The sequence below is a fragment of the Diorhabda sublineata genome, chromosome 6 (genome assembly GCF_026230105.1).
Source record: "Diorhabda sublineata isolate icDioSubl1.1 chromosome 6, icDioSubl1.1, whole genome shotgun sequence".
In the NCBI taxonomy this organism is placed as follows: domain Eukaryota; kingdom Metazoa; phylum Arthropoda; class Insecta; order Coleoptera; family Chrysomelidae; genus Diorhabda; species Diorhabda sublineata.
The window spans coordinates 31,351,523-31,364,718 of NC_079479.1; the positions used below are offsets into that span (position 1 = coordinate 31,351,523).

A 13,196-nucleotide genomic window follows, 5' to 3' on the forward strand; every position below is an offset into this window, starting at 1 on the left:
ATGTAGACAGCGTCACAATTTGTACAAGGCACTTGATATATTATTACTTATTTTGTTTTTGTTTTAATAAAGACTTAAAGAAAAGTCGGAACGTCAAATTTTATCTTTTTTTTTCAAAAATAATTAATAAAACTAATTTTAATATAGAAGAGACCTAAAATCATTTAAAAGCATTTAGAAGCATTATTATTATATTTGTGTTACTGTTATCTTAATTTTAGACTAGATTTAATTATTTACGTTTGTTAGACTTTAGAAGGAAATTATTTATAATTAGGTGTGAAATAACATACCAATGAAATATGTGACGCGTAGAAAAGAAACAAGTCACTTAATAAAGGATTTTGATGCTTCGTATCATGAAGAAATGATGAAATTTGTCCCTGAAATGTAATAGAATGGTGGCTCCAGGTAACGATATTTTTCTACTCGAAAATCCTCATTATTTTTCATTTTATTTCAGTAATAATACGTTCTATAAAGTTGTTCCCTTTTCATCAAAAAATGTAGTGATTTTTGAGAAAGAATATTCTTACATTTTTATCAGTGTATGTTTGTAGCAGTGTATCTTTAAGGCGAAAAAATAAAAGACGAATATTTATGGAACAAAATCCAATATTTTCGCACTTGAATGCTTTTTAATTTTGTTCCAGTTCAAATAAAGGGCGTAAAATAATTTTTTTCAAACCCGTTTGTTTATTTTTCACACCGTCGCGCTACTCCTAATCCAGATAAAAATGATTTTTATAAACATCTCTGATGGGAAAAAATTGCGTATTAATTTAATTTGGTTTAATAAAATTTGTAAGTTATTGTAGCCGTTTAAAACGGGCTGAGAAGCTAAAAAAACTTCCCCTTTCACGGCTAATAAAGGGGTGACTTTTTTCAAGGATTACAAGCACTTTTTGCATCATTGTTAATGTTTTTATTATGAATATTGAATAGACTTCTAGAATAATAAGAATAGTACGTTAGGTGACTTTTAAAAATCGATGTTTACAGGGGATACTTTCCTATATGTATACTAATTAAGATAATTTAAATCTGTACCTAAATTATTTACCATCTAGAATCAACTTCTTTATAATAAAATAAAATGTTATTGAAATATTCAAATAGAAAGAAAATATTATACAATTGTGCTTTAAAAAATAATAATATAAGAAAAGAACACTACTAAGTTGGAATTCCCGGATCCGTTGATGAACACACTGTTAACACTACCACTAAACCAAAACTCACAATTACACTGTCGAACGCGCGTTTCGATTACCAAATTATCGTCTTCAGAGATTGAAGGTGACTGAGGATTACCTTCAGTGTCTGAAGACGATAACTTGGTCATCGAAACGCGTGTCAAACTGTGTAATTGCGAGTTTTAGTTTAGTGGTAGTGTTAACAGTGTGTTCAATAAGAAGAAATACAATGAGAACCAACTAATGCAGAAATAGGAAAAATTTGGGTACTTCTATATATTTAACACGTGTCTATATCTAATTATGGTTTTGTTAACAGTTTCACTTCACTCTTATTTTCGTGGTTTTTCGTAAGTATTTTTTATTTTTGAAGTTTACAGAAACTTCTGAATTATATTTGTATCTGAAAACCCGTCTCATTTATTGATAAAAAACTATACATAAAATTTTTTCGAGAATTAGAATTATAATCAACTTCGGAATGTATGGGAGAAAAATATGTAAATAACAACCAAAAGCAATCATTTCAATCTGAGTGGAAGTTACTACATTTTTATTGCCGAAGAAAAGCAAAATTCAAAAAATTATAAATTATTAGATGTTTCGGAACTCACACAGTCATATTTAATACCGATTTGTTCACTTTCTAATAAACAAACAATTAAACTTTACTATGTGTAAAATTTCGATACAAATTTATCATAAATAGAATTAGTATTAGTAAAATGCACAAGAAATGAATTACAAACATTACCCATGGTAGAAGAAAGAAAAATACGAGGGTTACTAGAAAGTTTTTCCGAAAAAACATCGTTCTATGAGAGGTGCATTTTTGAATGAAAAAATTTGGATTATTTGTTTAGTTTGAGGTTAATGTTTACTTAGCTATTTCGCGTTGAATTAAAAATATAACACTTCTAAATCAGGTAGTTCAAATAAATGTGGATATAAGTTTGACGTTTCGTATTCTTTGAAATATTTCGTTAACATGGATTTTGGGTAATGAAAACTAAATGTATGACAGTCTTTTTATTTTTCTATCGATAACTATTTGAAAACACTACACGAGGTTTAGTCGTAAACATAACCGAGAAATTCAATAGCGTGTATTTTGTGTGTGTTAATGGTTAATTGTGAAAATACTTACCAAAAATAGACATGTTTTTATTATCCAATACCCCAAATCATGTCGTATATCTTTTATAACCGAAATGCAAACATTTACATGCAAAAATAATAAATAGATATGATTGTGTTCATGCTAAAAATTGATGCGTTGAAATAAATGCAATGAAGCAAAATAAACATAATAAATTAAGGGATTATGAATAGTTAATTGATTCATATTTCGTGACTGAAACAATGTCAAATAATTTTTCTAGAAATATGTGACGAGATAGTCTTGAATGGAAATTTTTATTTTGTGATATGAAAATTAGCCAATTCAATTAATTATTTTAATTATCGTGAATTGAGTTGAATTCTATATAGAAATTTAACACAAAAACCAAAAAAAAAGTTGTACTAAGATGAATAGATGAACAATATTTTTAAGTTTCCTTTGTATCATTGATAAAACTGTGAACAGTAAATGAAAATTTAGAATAACTTACAACAAGCGTTGTACAGAAAAAGAAATAGTCCCTTTGTCTACAATATTATCCCACTTTTTAGTCTACTCCTTCTAATAGATATTAATAAATAGAAATATATAGAAATTGAGAGACATAAGCAAATAAATTAAGATAAAATTGAGAAAAGTAAGCCTAAACTCGAGTCAAGCCAAGAAAATTCAACAGAGATCAAATAGTAGCGAATATATTGATCCAGAAAAATATTTTTTTACAAAAAAGCGCATGGAGTGTTATAATGAAATGTTTATGGTGATTACTTTGTATATTTGGTAATGAATCTACAAAATTAACTTCGATTTCGCAAATTATTGAATCAACTTCATGAAGTAGAAGCTCAAACATTTATATTATTTTGTGACTTATCTATAAAACGATCTGGCATTAAACTTACATCCTATAATCACAAAATATAAAAAGATGTCTATAGGGGTCAGTTCATAATTTTCTAATTATCTTGATTGGATGCAGTGAGCGAATTTTTAAGAGAAACGACAAGTATGAAAACTTCAGGTAACAGATGACTCCTGAAGCCATCTAATTTATTAGTAACACTACTCTGAGACTGCTTGTAGAGTGATAGCATACATCTATAGCAAAAGTAATCATAGTAGAAAGAAATCTACAAGGATGCTAACCAACATGTTTGCAAAGTATTTCTAAATAAAACACAATGCTTTAGGCTTGTGCTTGAATGCCAATAGGTCTTACATAAATGGTTGTTTTGGTAACGAGGGTGATTACTCGACAGACTGGGTTGAGCAGAACCACCAGAGGCCTTTCTTTGTATAGCTGAGAAGCCTGGTCACAAAAAAGTCACCAGGAAGATGAAAGAAAACACCAATCAAAAGCTACGTTTTTAAAAGCGACTTTTAAACCGAAAATTATCATCTAAGAAGCAATTTTCATGTTGATCTAAAACGCTACTGGTGCAACGAGGAGGAAATAACTGCAGAAAACGTCTTCGGTGTTTAGCATTTTCACAGTTTACCCAAAAAAGTTTAAGCAAGGATATCAGCATTTGGTAGCTTTAATTTGAACATTTGAGACTACGGCATAAAGAAAATGATTTCGATAAATTACAAAAAGGATTCCATTGATTAAATTGGAAATACTATATTATTTAATTATAATTAAAATTGTTTCATATATAAGTCTTCAAAATACTGTTCATCTTAATAATGTTGTAAGTGCGAAACTAAAAAATTACGTAAGCTTGGAAGATTACTATACACGGTTGAAAAGAAGCCAACTCACACGCTGAAGCGTCGACCAACATTCCTCCAGAGTCCGTTCCGAGATTGCAGAAGAATTCCTCTGCAGTGGGAAATCCGGCAGCGTTAGTTGGGAAAGTAACTGTTTAGTATTGGATTAGTAACATTTCGAACAAGTAGATTTTTTTTAAAATTAACACATAACATGCACAAACACAACATTTAATGGTTTCAATAGACAAATATTATTTTCTATATAATTCCGAAAAATAGTGAAGCTCCAAAACTTATATTTGAAATTATTAGAATCTGGAAAATGGTATTTTGTTTTAATTGGATTCTGATTGAGCCCGGCGCTCCGCAATTAAGCCATTGTACGTGCACCCTCTTAAAGATATTCATGGGTTGGAGTACAGATTATGGAGACCTATTTCATGTGTGCTCATACCCAGGATGTCCTCTTGAATACTCCAAAAATAATTGAATTAGAACAATACGTGGATTGGAGTTTCCTTCTTATACATTTCATCTGGTCAATTGTATGACTATTGTTTTACTCATGATTCAAGTCCGTCACGAAAAATTTCATCAGTATTTCACGAGAAAAAAGCGGATAATGTATTAGTTCATCAAATAATACTTTTTCGGGCCAAATATCCTAGACCAAATAATAATGATTAGCTACTTGGCAAGTCAATGCAGACAAGAGAATGATTCTTATCCCCATCAAGCTGTGATTTCAAGAATTCCCAAACCAACACATTATTGGATCCGAATAAAAAATAAGAAATCAATGACGAAACCACCACGAGAAAATTTGAGAGTCTACACCGGCCATTTAGAAAACAGTTGAAGCACGAGTAGCGGTAAATAAACCAGTAAAAAAATGATTAAAGAAAGATGTAGGACAATCAATTACTAATGATTGATTGGATCTTAAGTAGACACGGATTTGGATATTATATCGTACTTGTACAAGTAGAGATACGTTGTTTTAATCTAACGATGTTTCTCTACTAGAAGATGCGAAAAACCCATCCAAACTAGAACATCGAAGCAGTAGAAGAATTAGTAAAATGCGCAAGAAATGATTTACAAACATTTTCCATGGAAGAAGAAAATAATAAAGAAAATACGAGTGTTAGTAGAAAGTTTCCCGGAAAAACACCGTTCTATGAGAGGTGCATTTTTGAATGAAAAAATTTGGATTATTTGTTTAGTTTGAGGTTAGTTTCTAGTATTTCGCGTTGAATTAGAAATATAACACTTCAAAATCATGTAGTTCAAATAAATGTGGATATAAGTTTGACGTTTCGTATTCTTTGAAATATTTCGTTTTTATTTTAGGATTTTAGGTTTATTTAGAAAATGTTATTGTAAATAATTGCAAATATTTATTGGTTGGGATTTTTGCTTTAACATCATTCCCTGTAAAAAATTTATGTTTTCTATGTATTACATTAATCGAATTCCAGTGTAGCGTAGCTGTATAAATAATTCATTTCAAAGAATTCATTGATTTTCATATATAATGAATCCAAAAATGATAACGTATCATACAGTTGAACTATTGAAGAATATACCTATGTAATTGAAACTTTTCTATTTTAAATTTGTACATGCATGCGTCATTTCTATATTCATTAAACATGCAAAGCTCAATTTCCTAAGATCGTTTATAAATTGTCTTAAAAAATAATTTTATTTGGAAGAAGTCCATGATCTTAAAAAATCGAACCTGAATTGTACACAGGAACAATTATTTGCTTGCTTAACACATTTAACACATCAGGGTATCATAATATGGATATTACACGAGAAAGACAACGTGAAATATTGAGCTATAATTTACAAAACTTTTTAGTCACATACCATAGAAATTTCACAAAAAAGTGAGAGATATTATTATCATCACAGGGTCCCACCAAGTCTAGGCTACTAATGACTTCCAAACTAGGGTCAGAGTTGTACATACTTGACCCAAGCCTGGGCCTATACTGAGCCCATCGTAAAATCTTATATGGGTATTTATCACCATTTTTGAAGATTCTATTTGCGCGAAAGCCACTGTCAAAATTTGTAAAGTTTATTTGATGATTTGGTGGTAATTTGTAATTCCTGTATATGTTCGCCCCTTATCAGACACGATAAGTGTCCCAGGAATAATCCTGTTTATAATTATGGGCACATTCATTCAAAGTAATATTTTATGTACTTTTAAATAATATTTTATCATAATTTCAGAAATATTACTCAGGCCTTTTATGATAATTTCCATAATCGTCTGGATTTTTTAGCTTCTTTTCTATTTAATTCGACCATTTACGTACAAGTTTTAACATCTCTTTCAATACGATTCAAACTATCAAATAGAATCTGGAATTGAATTCAAGCGCCATTCTCCCCCGCACATTTTATTTATCTAAGACGCACACCTCTCGTTTTCGAGCGTCTAGAAGCAAACTAAAAACGGCGTCGTTTTTAATTTCAGGCGTTCCTAACTAGATGGCGTAGGTTGTTAAGAAAGTGGATTATTCGGTAAAATGTTTAAAAGTTATGACGACAGAGAAATATTTCGCGACAGTTTTGACTTTGGCAACACAAAAATTTGGGAATAAATTAAGCATAGTATCATTAATTATCATCAAAAATAGGTAACAAATACAGTAAAATTTAGAAATATCCACGCCAAACGGGTATTGCTTTAACATAACCTAAGCGGATTATTTATGGACTGAAAACTAGCATAATTACATATAAATCAGTTATATCAGCACGTTTTTGTTTGGCATAGTGAAAAATTGTATTAATAACACTATTATAACTTCAGAATCACTTTAATTTTAATTCAAACTCGTGATTTGTTTTTTAAATTTGTTGAATTCATTTGGAATTTGATTTGTAATGGAAAATTCATAATCATACTGGTCTTAACTACTTTTTTAAAAGTAGTAAGAAATTATAATCAAACTTCGCGTGACATGCAGCTTTTACGCTTTTACAACTTTTGTGAAATTTCTATTGACTACAAGGGAATAAGAAAATTTGGTTGAACGACCAACCAAAAATCAGTCTGATCAACTGATTGTGTTTGTCATAATAAATCTTTGTAGATTACTGATTTGTGCGTTTATTTGGAAGTGAATACATCCAACAGTAGATAAAGTACGTACTTTATAGAATAATTTCGTTCTGTTTTTTGATTTCAAGTCTAGTAGTCTTAATCGATATATTTGAAAATATTTTTGTTGTTTTTGAGAAATAATGTTCAAAGAATTTGTTGGAGAAGATAAATATTTCCGGAGATGTATTGCAATTTATTGGTTTGATTATGGATACGATTCCAATAAACATAAAAGCAAAACTAAACTACTTGAAAGTGAAGTTTCAGCTTCACTTGAAATGAAAAAATTATTTTCAAATAAAAATTAGCAAACCTGCTTTAATGAATAAGTTTTTTCCTATCATTTATTTATTGTCAATAAAATAAAATTGTTTCATTTAACCAGAGTCTCATCGTTGTGTACATACGAAATGTTCTCATAGAAATTAATTTTCTTTTTAAAGAGCTAAACAAATTAAATATCTTTTTACTTCAATAACAAGAAGCTGGTCGATTGTTTAATTATGACTGGTAGGTCTTTTTCTGTATGCTAGTTCATGTAATTGCTCGCAAGATATTTGTTTCAGTAAGTAAAAAGTAATTAATTCTTTTTTATATTGTCCATTTTTATTCGTTCATACTGATGATGTCGCTTCCCATGAAAAATCAAATAACCATTAATTTTTACTTTGGTCATAAAAACAGAATACTTCTATTAACAGTCAATTACTTCTTATACCTATTTGTTTTGTGTATTTTAATAACTTACTTTTAAATTATGTCTTTACTTCGTGTATTTTGTATTCGATGGTTTTTGAATCATTTAACTACGCACAGAATTGGGACTCGTTTCTTCTATATTTTGAAATGTTCAATTTTTTCATCTGTACATAATGAAAACTTTGATATGATTAGAATGTTATCCTTCCCCTTATTCTTATTCAAGTACCATTTATTAGTCAGTTGCAGCTGCTTTATAAAGTTGAATGAAAATGTATCTCACAATATTCAGCCTTCAACAACGGTGCTTTTGGTCGGCTTAGACAATCAATTGTCGAAGTCGAGTTCACACCTTTTGGTTAGGTCAATAGAATCACTCTATTCATAATTGCCTTCGAATTGCTCTACGAAAACCAGCACGAATTTCGACAGGCCATTGGCCTTCTAGCCGGACATGATTATTTAAGTTTAGTTATGACGGATGATCCTTAATACCTTTGGAGAAGAGAAGAACTGCGGACCACGTCATCGGTGAATGTCCAGAACTCACACGTACCAGCTTCGTAAAGTTGGATAGCCTAACTATGAATTTGGACGATCTACAGGTCAATTGACTGGATCTTTTCGTCTAATCCATCGATTTGCGTACGTAGTGTTGACGTACTACTGAAGTAAAACATTTTTTCCGAGTTACAGCTCTTTAACCCCATGAATTTTTTCAAAAAAAGAAAATATTGACACTCATTTAGTAGCATAGAATTTTGCACCATCTAGACTAGCATCTAGTGATTAGTCTTTTAATATATGATATGCAATAAATATCATTTACCCTCATATTTATAGCTGACTCGAACAAGGTGGCAGTGTGTGTGGTCCAAACACCTTTGTCTGTGTCAGTTCATTTCGAGTCATGAAATTGAAATTTCTCTTTAAACTATAAGGAAAATATCAGATATGATAATATAATAGTGCGGCCCAATACAATTTCCTCTCAATAAATTTAAGATTTTTGAGTTTTTCTACAGTTTTTGTGTAATAAAGTCACTCATAGATTGTGGAAAATATTAAACAATTTTTCAATGTCACAAAATGTATGAAAAGTATAAATAAATAAGAATTATTATAGAATATTCGATTTGGTATCAACCTAACATACTGGCCCCTCAATTTTCCAGTACTTAAGAACGATTAGATTTCAGTTTTTTTCAACCACACATGTTACAGCATATGTCTGAAGGGGTTGGTCAAATTAACTGGATTTTTTTGTGTTGTTTCTAAACATTATTACCTACAATTAATTTTAGAATAATGATTACTTTCTTTTACAGACTTTTTTCTTGAAGTGATGTACACCTATATTTAGTTTGATGAGAATATAGCTATTATTATGTCAAATTTTTGTTGCGGGGACAAATGGCATACCGTAAATTAACTGTCGAAAATTCGATATATTTGCATTTCCGGTTTAAACTGTATGTCGTTGTTGTTAGGTATTTCCGAAAATACAAGGGGTCTGAACTTAATTTATGTTTAACAAATATTTATTGCTGCCAAAATTTGATTCAAACCATGTCACAAATATCTGCTACCAAAACGAAAAATTTCTTTTTAGGTTTCAATAAAATTGAATTGGTGTGATAGAATATACGGTGTATTATTCAATACATACGACATAACTTAATAGGTAAAAAAAATATATGGAACGTATTTTATTTTCACTCCGAATTTATTGGTCCAAAAAAACATTTACATTACAATTAATATTCTTATTATATAAAACTAAATTTTGAAGACAAGATTTGGTAACGATGAATGAAAAAAATGAGACTCAATTGTACAAAAGGTTGGGTCGAGAAAATTTTGTTATAGAAAAGAACCATCATAATTTTTGAATTAGCAATCCCTTCATGAACTTTATGGAAATAATTTAACGTCTCTAGGGATGGAGAAAACTGTCATTTGTTTTCATTGGATGTGGCTTCTTGTTGATTAGCTCAAACCTTATCTATTGTTTCAATTGATACGAGTACAAATAACTGAGTTTAAGTAATCAATTTAAGTGTAAAAAACTCATCCAAAAATGTCTACGAAATATTGTTTATTAGATGTATGATTTCTTTTTATCTTTTTAGTCTTTTGAGATGAACATTTTTTGTAACAAAATGATGATTAAACCTAACCTCACTTTCTTCAAGACCCTAACAATATTCAACGTCTAAATCTTCAATCCACGTATTTGAATTTACCAATGATTTTAATATATGGAAACATGTTTTTACCAAGATATTTTGTATGCAAAACGTATAAAGTAATGGAATACATTATAACAACGTTAAATGTATACTGAATTTTCAATTAAATATATCCTTAACTAGAAATAAAGTTGATGGGACTGAATTTAATCTTTTGTCAAAGTTGTTACTATAATATAAGTTCCTGTTGTACATCACTAAATACAAACAAATTATAAGAACCAATAAGTTGTAACCAAAAAAAGAGCTTGAAATTTTGATTTTATCATAACAGTTTACGGTCTTTCTAAAATTTGAAAACGGCCAATAACCAATTGTTATTTAGGTTTAAAAAAAATTCCAGGCTCTGTAAAAAATACATACACATCATGCTAAGAAACAAAAGTTTCCAAAACCTACCTGTAATTCATTGACGATCTTTTCGGTCATTAGTTTATCTGGTGACGTTTGACCGCTGGTCAATTGTTGGTGCATGTTAACCATTTGTTGTTGTTGTTGCGCTACTTGCGCTAGTGCATGAGCATGCGCAGCCTGCGCGTGAGGATTGGGACTTCCCATATGCGGTGATAATTGAGGTTGTTGAGTAGGTCCATTAGTCTGTTGTTGATTCAATTGTTGTGATTGATTCATTTGCTGCTGCGAATTTTGTTGTTGTTGTTGCTGTTGCTGCTGCTGCTGCTGCTGCGCTTGCTGTTGTGCTTGTTGCTGCGCTTGTTGTTGTGCTTGTTGCTGCGCATTTTGTTGCTGTTGCACTTGTTGTTGAGCGTTGTGCTGTGCTTGTTGTTGTTGCACTTGTTGTTGCGCGTGATTTTGTTGATTATTTTGTTGCGTTTGCTGATTAGCTTGTTGTAGAGCCAAGGCGCCAGGCGTAACAACGTGAATTTGGCTGCTATTGCTCTGCTGACTTGGTGAATGTGCTGGTATTGAATTCGTTGATCCTGGCACTGGTGAATTCTGATTGGAATTTGATAAGTTTTGTGGCAGGTTTTGAGGAGGTCCTCGCGCTTGATTCCAGAAATCGTTGTTCATCTTAAAAACTGGTCTGTTGTTAACCTCCGCCATTGGAATCTGTAGCGGTGTTAGCGGTGTCGCCCTGAGATCGAGGGCGGTATTTTCTTGTATTTTGAAAGAATTTTGCAGCCACTTTGCTACAAGATTCTCATGTTCAACTTTTAAATTACTAAGGATATTCTGTTCCTCCGTTGTGAAAATTTTGACAGTTTATTTGAGACCGATTGTAAAAAATGCCGTCACTCGAACGGCCAACGTCACGTCGTTGATATTTGTACTAATTTTTTTTGTTGCAATTATTGCACATAAATTTCAGCGGTTGCTTGATTCGATACTAACTGAGATACGTGTATGTCGTTAAATTGTAAGCAAATGACTGAAGGGCTGATCTTCTTTCTCTCTCTTATTCTCTTGTTTCGATTTTTTAACTAGCAGATGTTCTGTGGTTGACCCTTCGTAGGTTAGTATAATTGTAGATAGATCTGAAAACAATAATGTTTTATGAATAACTCGAGATTGAAATATATTTTACATATGTCGACACTATATATCGAAATTTAAAACAAATTAATTTGATTCATAGTATAAACATATTTAAGTATGGGTTTTCTAAGCTATATATTAATATTGTTTAATTAAGAACAAATGCAACTTGGACTGTTTGAAAAACACTTTCAAATATCTTTCAGTTTATCTAAAATTAATCAAACTATTATATAAATAGAGTATTTTGCTTCAAACAAAAATCTCTCTTTATATTACAGTTTATTTTTCAAAAATCATTCAATGTGCTTTGTTTTATTTAGACTACTTTGATTAAAATGTATAATTTCTCCATAACGTTTACGGGGGTTGTCTTTTAAGTGAAACAAAAACAAGTTCGAAAGTTTTGTCTTTAAGGTCTATACATTTTGCATTCACTCAAAGCAATTGAAGAAACATTTTTTCACTATGAAACTGATATCGTACAAACATGGTTTTTAAAGTCATCAACAGCTTCTTGAGGTAATGAGAATCGCGCATCTTTTGTTTGATAGTGGGGAACAAAACATTCATTGGTTGGTAAATCGGGAAGCATTAATTCGATGCATTCCTACTTAATATATTTAGTTGTTTGAAGTCATTTATGGAAGCCTAGCATTGTCGCGATGGAAAATGATGGGACGCTATTTGTTCTTTTATCTTAATTCATCGAAAATATCTTTATCACACCTAAATGTTAATGCAAAATCGATTGTATGGTATTCTGCGATACTCTAAAGATACATCTATTTCTCTGTCACATACCGATCGTTTTTAATCATAGGTTTTTTTTTGCGCAATAAAGATTACGTGTTCCAGTCGGGCAGTTGCCGTCAAACGACTGATTCTGTTTTGTGTTATGTATCGATTGTTAACCGTTTTTTGGATGGTCTTTTCGATACTTAGTTGATAGCAAGTACTGTTACCAGAACCGTGCGTAGCCGGAGATTGCGCTGAAAATATCATTTAAACGTTTCCAATAACCGTTTTAGCAGGTTGGAACAAACCTCATGTTGCACACATCATCCATGTCATCCGATTTTGGCCGAGTTTCGCGACGCCATTGAGTAAAGATTTCGTGAAATCATAAAAAATTATCTAACATAAGCGTTCACCAAATTTGCACAAACTTACTTTATTATCAACAACTTAATCAGTCAATTTGTAAATTGCCACTAGTTTATCAGTGATGCCACAACTCATTAACGCCACCTATTGTTAGATTGTAAGAGGCCTCGTATACAAATCGTCCAAATATAGTTATTCCTTATAGTTCAATCAAATTTCCTCTAATACGGATACCACTTCATGAATAATTCCATATTATTCTTACTGAGATATCGATACCTTCAACAAACTTGATCTCACTTTTCTATTGCGTAAAGTTTTACGCAGACGGATACTGATTTGAATTATAATTTACTATTACTAATAGAGGGTTTTAGTTACACAATTTTTTTTTCGATCGAACTATTAATGAAATAACAAAAAATTTCAGAACAAATTCTATTAAAAATTTCAATTTTCGAATATGTAGCATTAGAAAA

General features: G+C 30.8%; 2 protein-coding genes across 3 annotated transcripts in view; both read right to left on the minus strand.

Moving 5' to 3' along the window:
• LOC130444917 (zinc finger protein 628-like) overlaps positions 1-10,693 on the minus strand; it is a 138,762-nt gene extending 128,069 nt beyond the window's left edge. For both annotated transcript variants that reach the window (XM_056780285.1, XM_056780283.1), the window contains exons 1-2: positions 10,516-10,693; positions 4,085-4,183 (exon numbers count right to left, since the gene is read on the minus strand). In XM_056780285.1, coding sequence (XP_056636263.1) covers positions 4,085-4,183; positions 10,516-10,674 — 258 coding nt within the window. In that variant the 5' untranslated portion in view covers positions 10,675-10,693. The remainder of the gene's footprint in view (positions 1-4,084; positions 4,184-10,515) is intronic.
• LOC130445875 (alpha-protein kinase 1-like) overlaps positions 10,678-13,196 on the minus strand; it is a gene marked incomplete at its 3' end in the record, with an annotated part of 71,544 nt that continues 69,025 nt past the window's right edge. The window contains exon 3 of the mRNA XM_056781763.1: positions 10,678-11,609. Within this exon, the coding sequence (XP_056637741.1) occupies positions 10,678-11,178 (501 nt within the window). The remainder of the gene's footprint in view (positions 11,610-13,196) is intronic.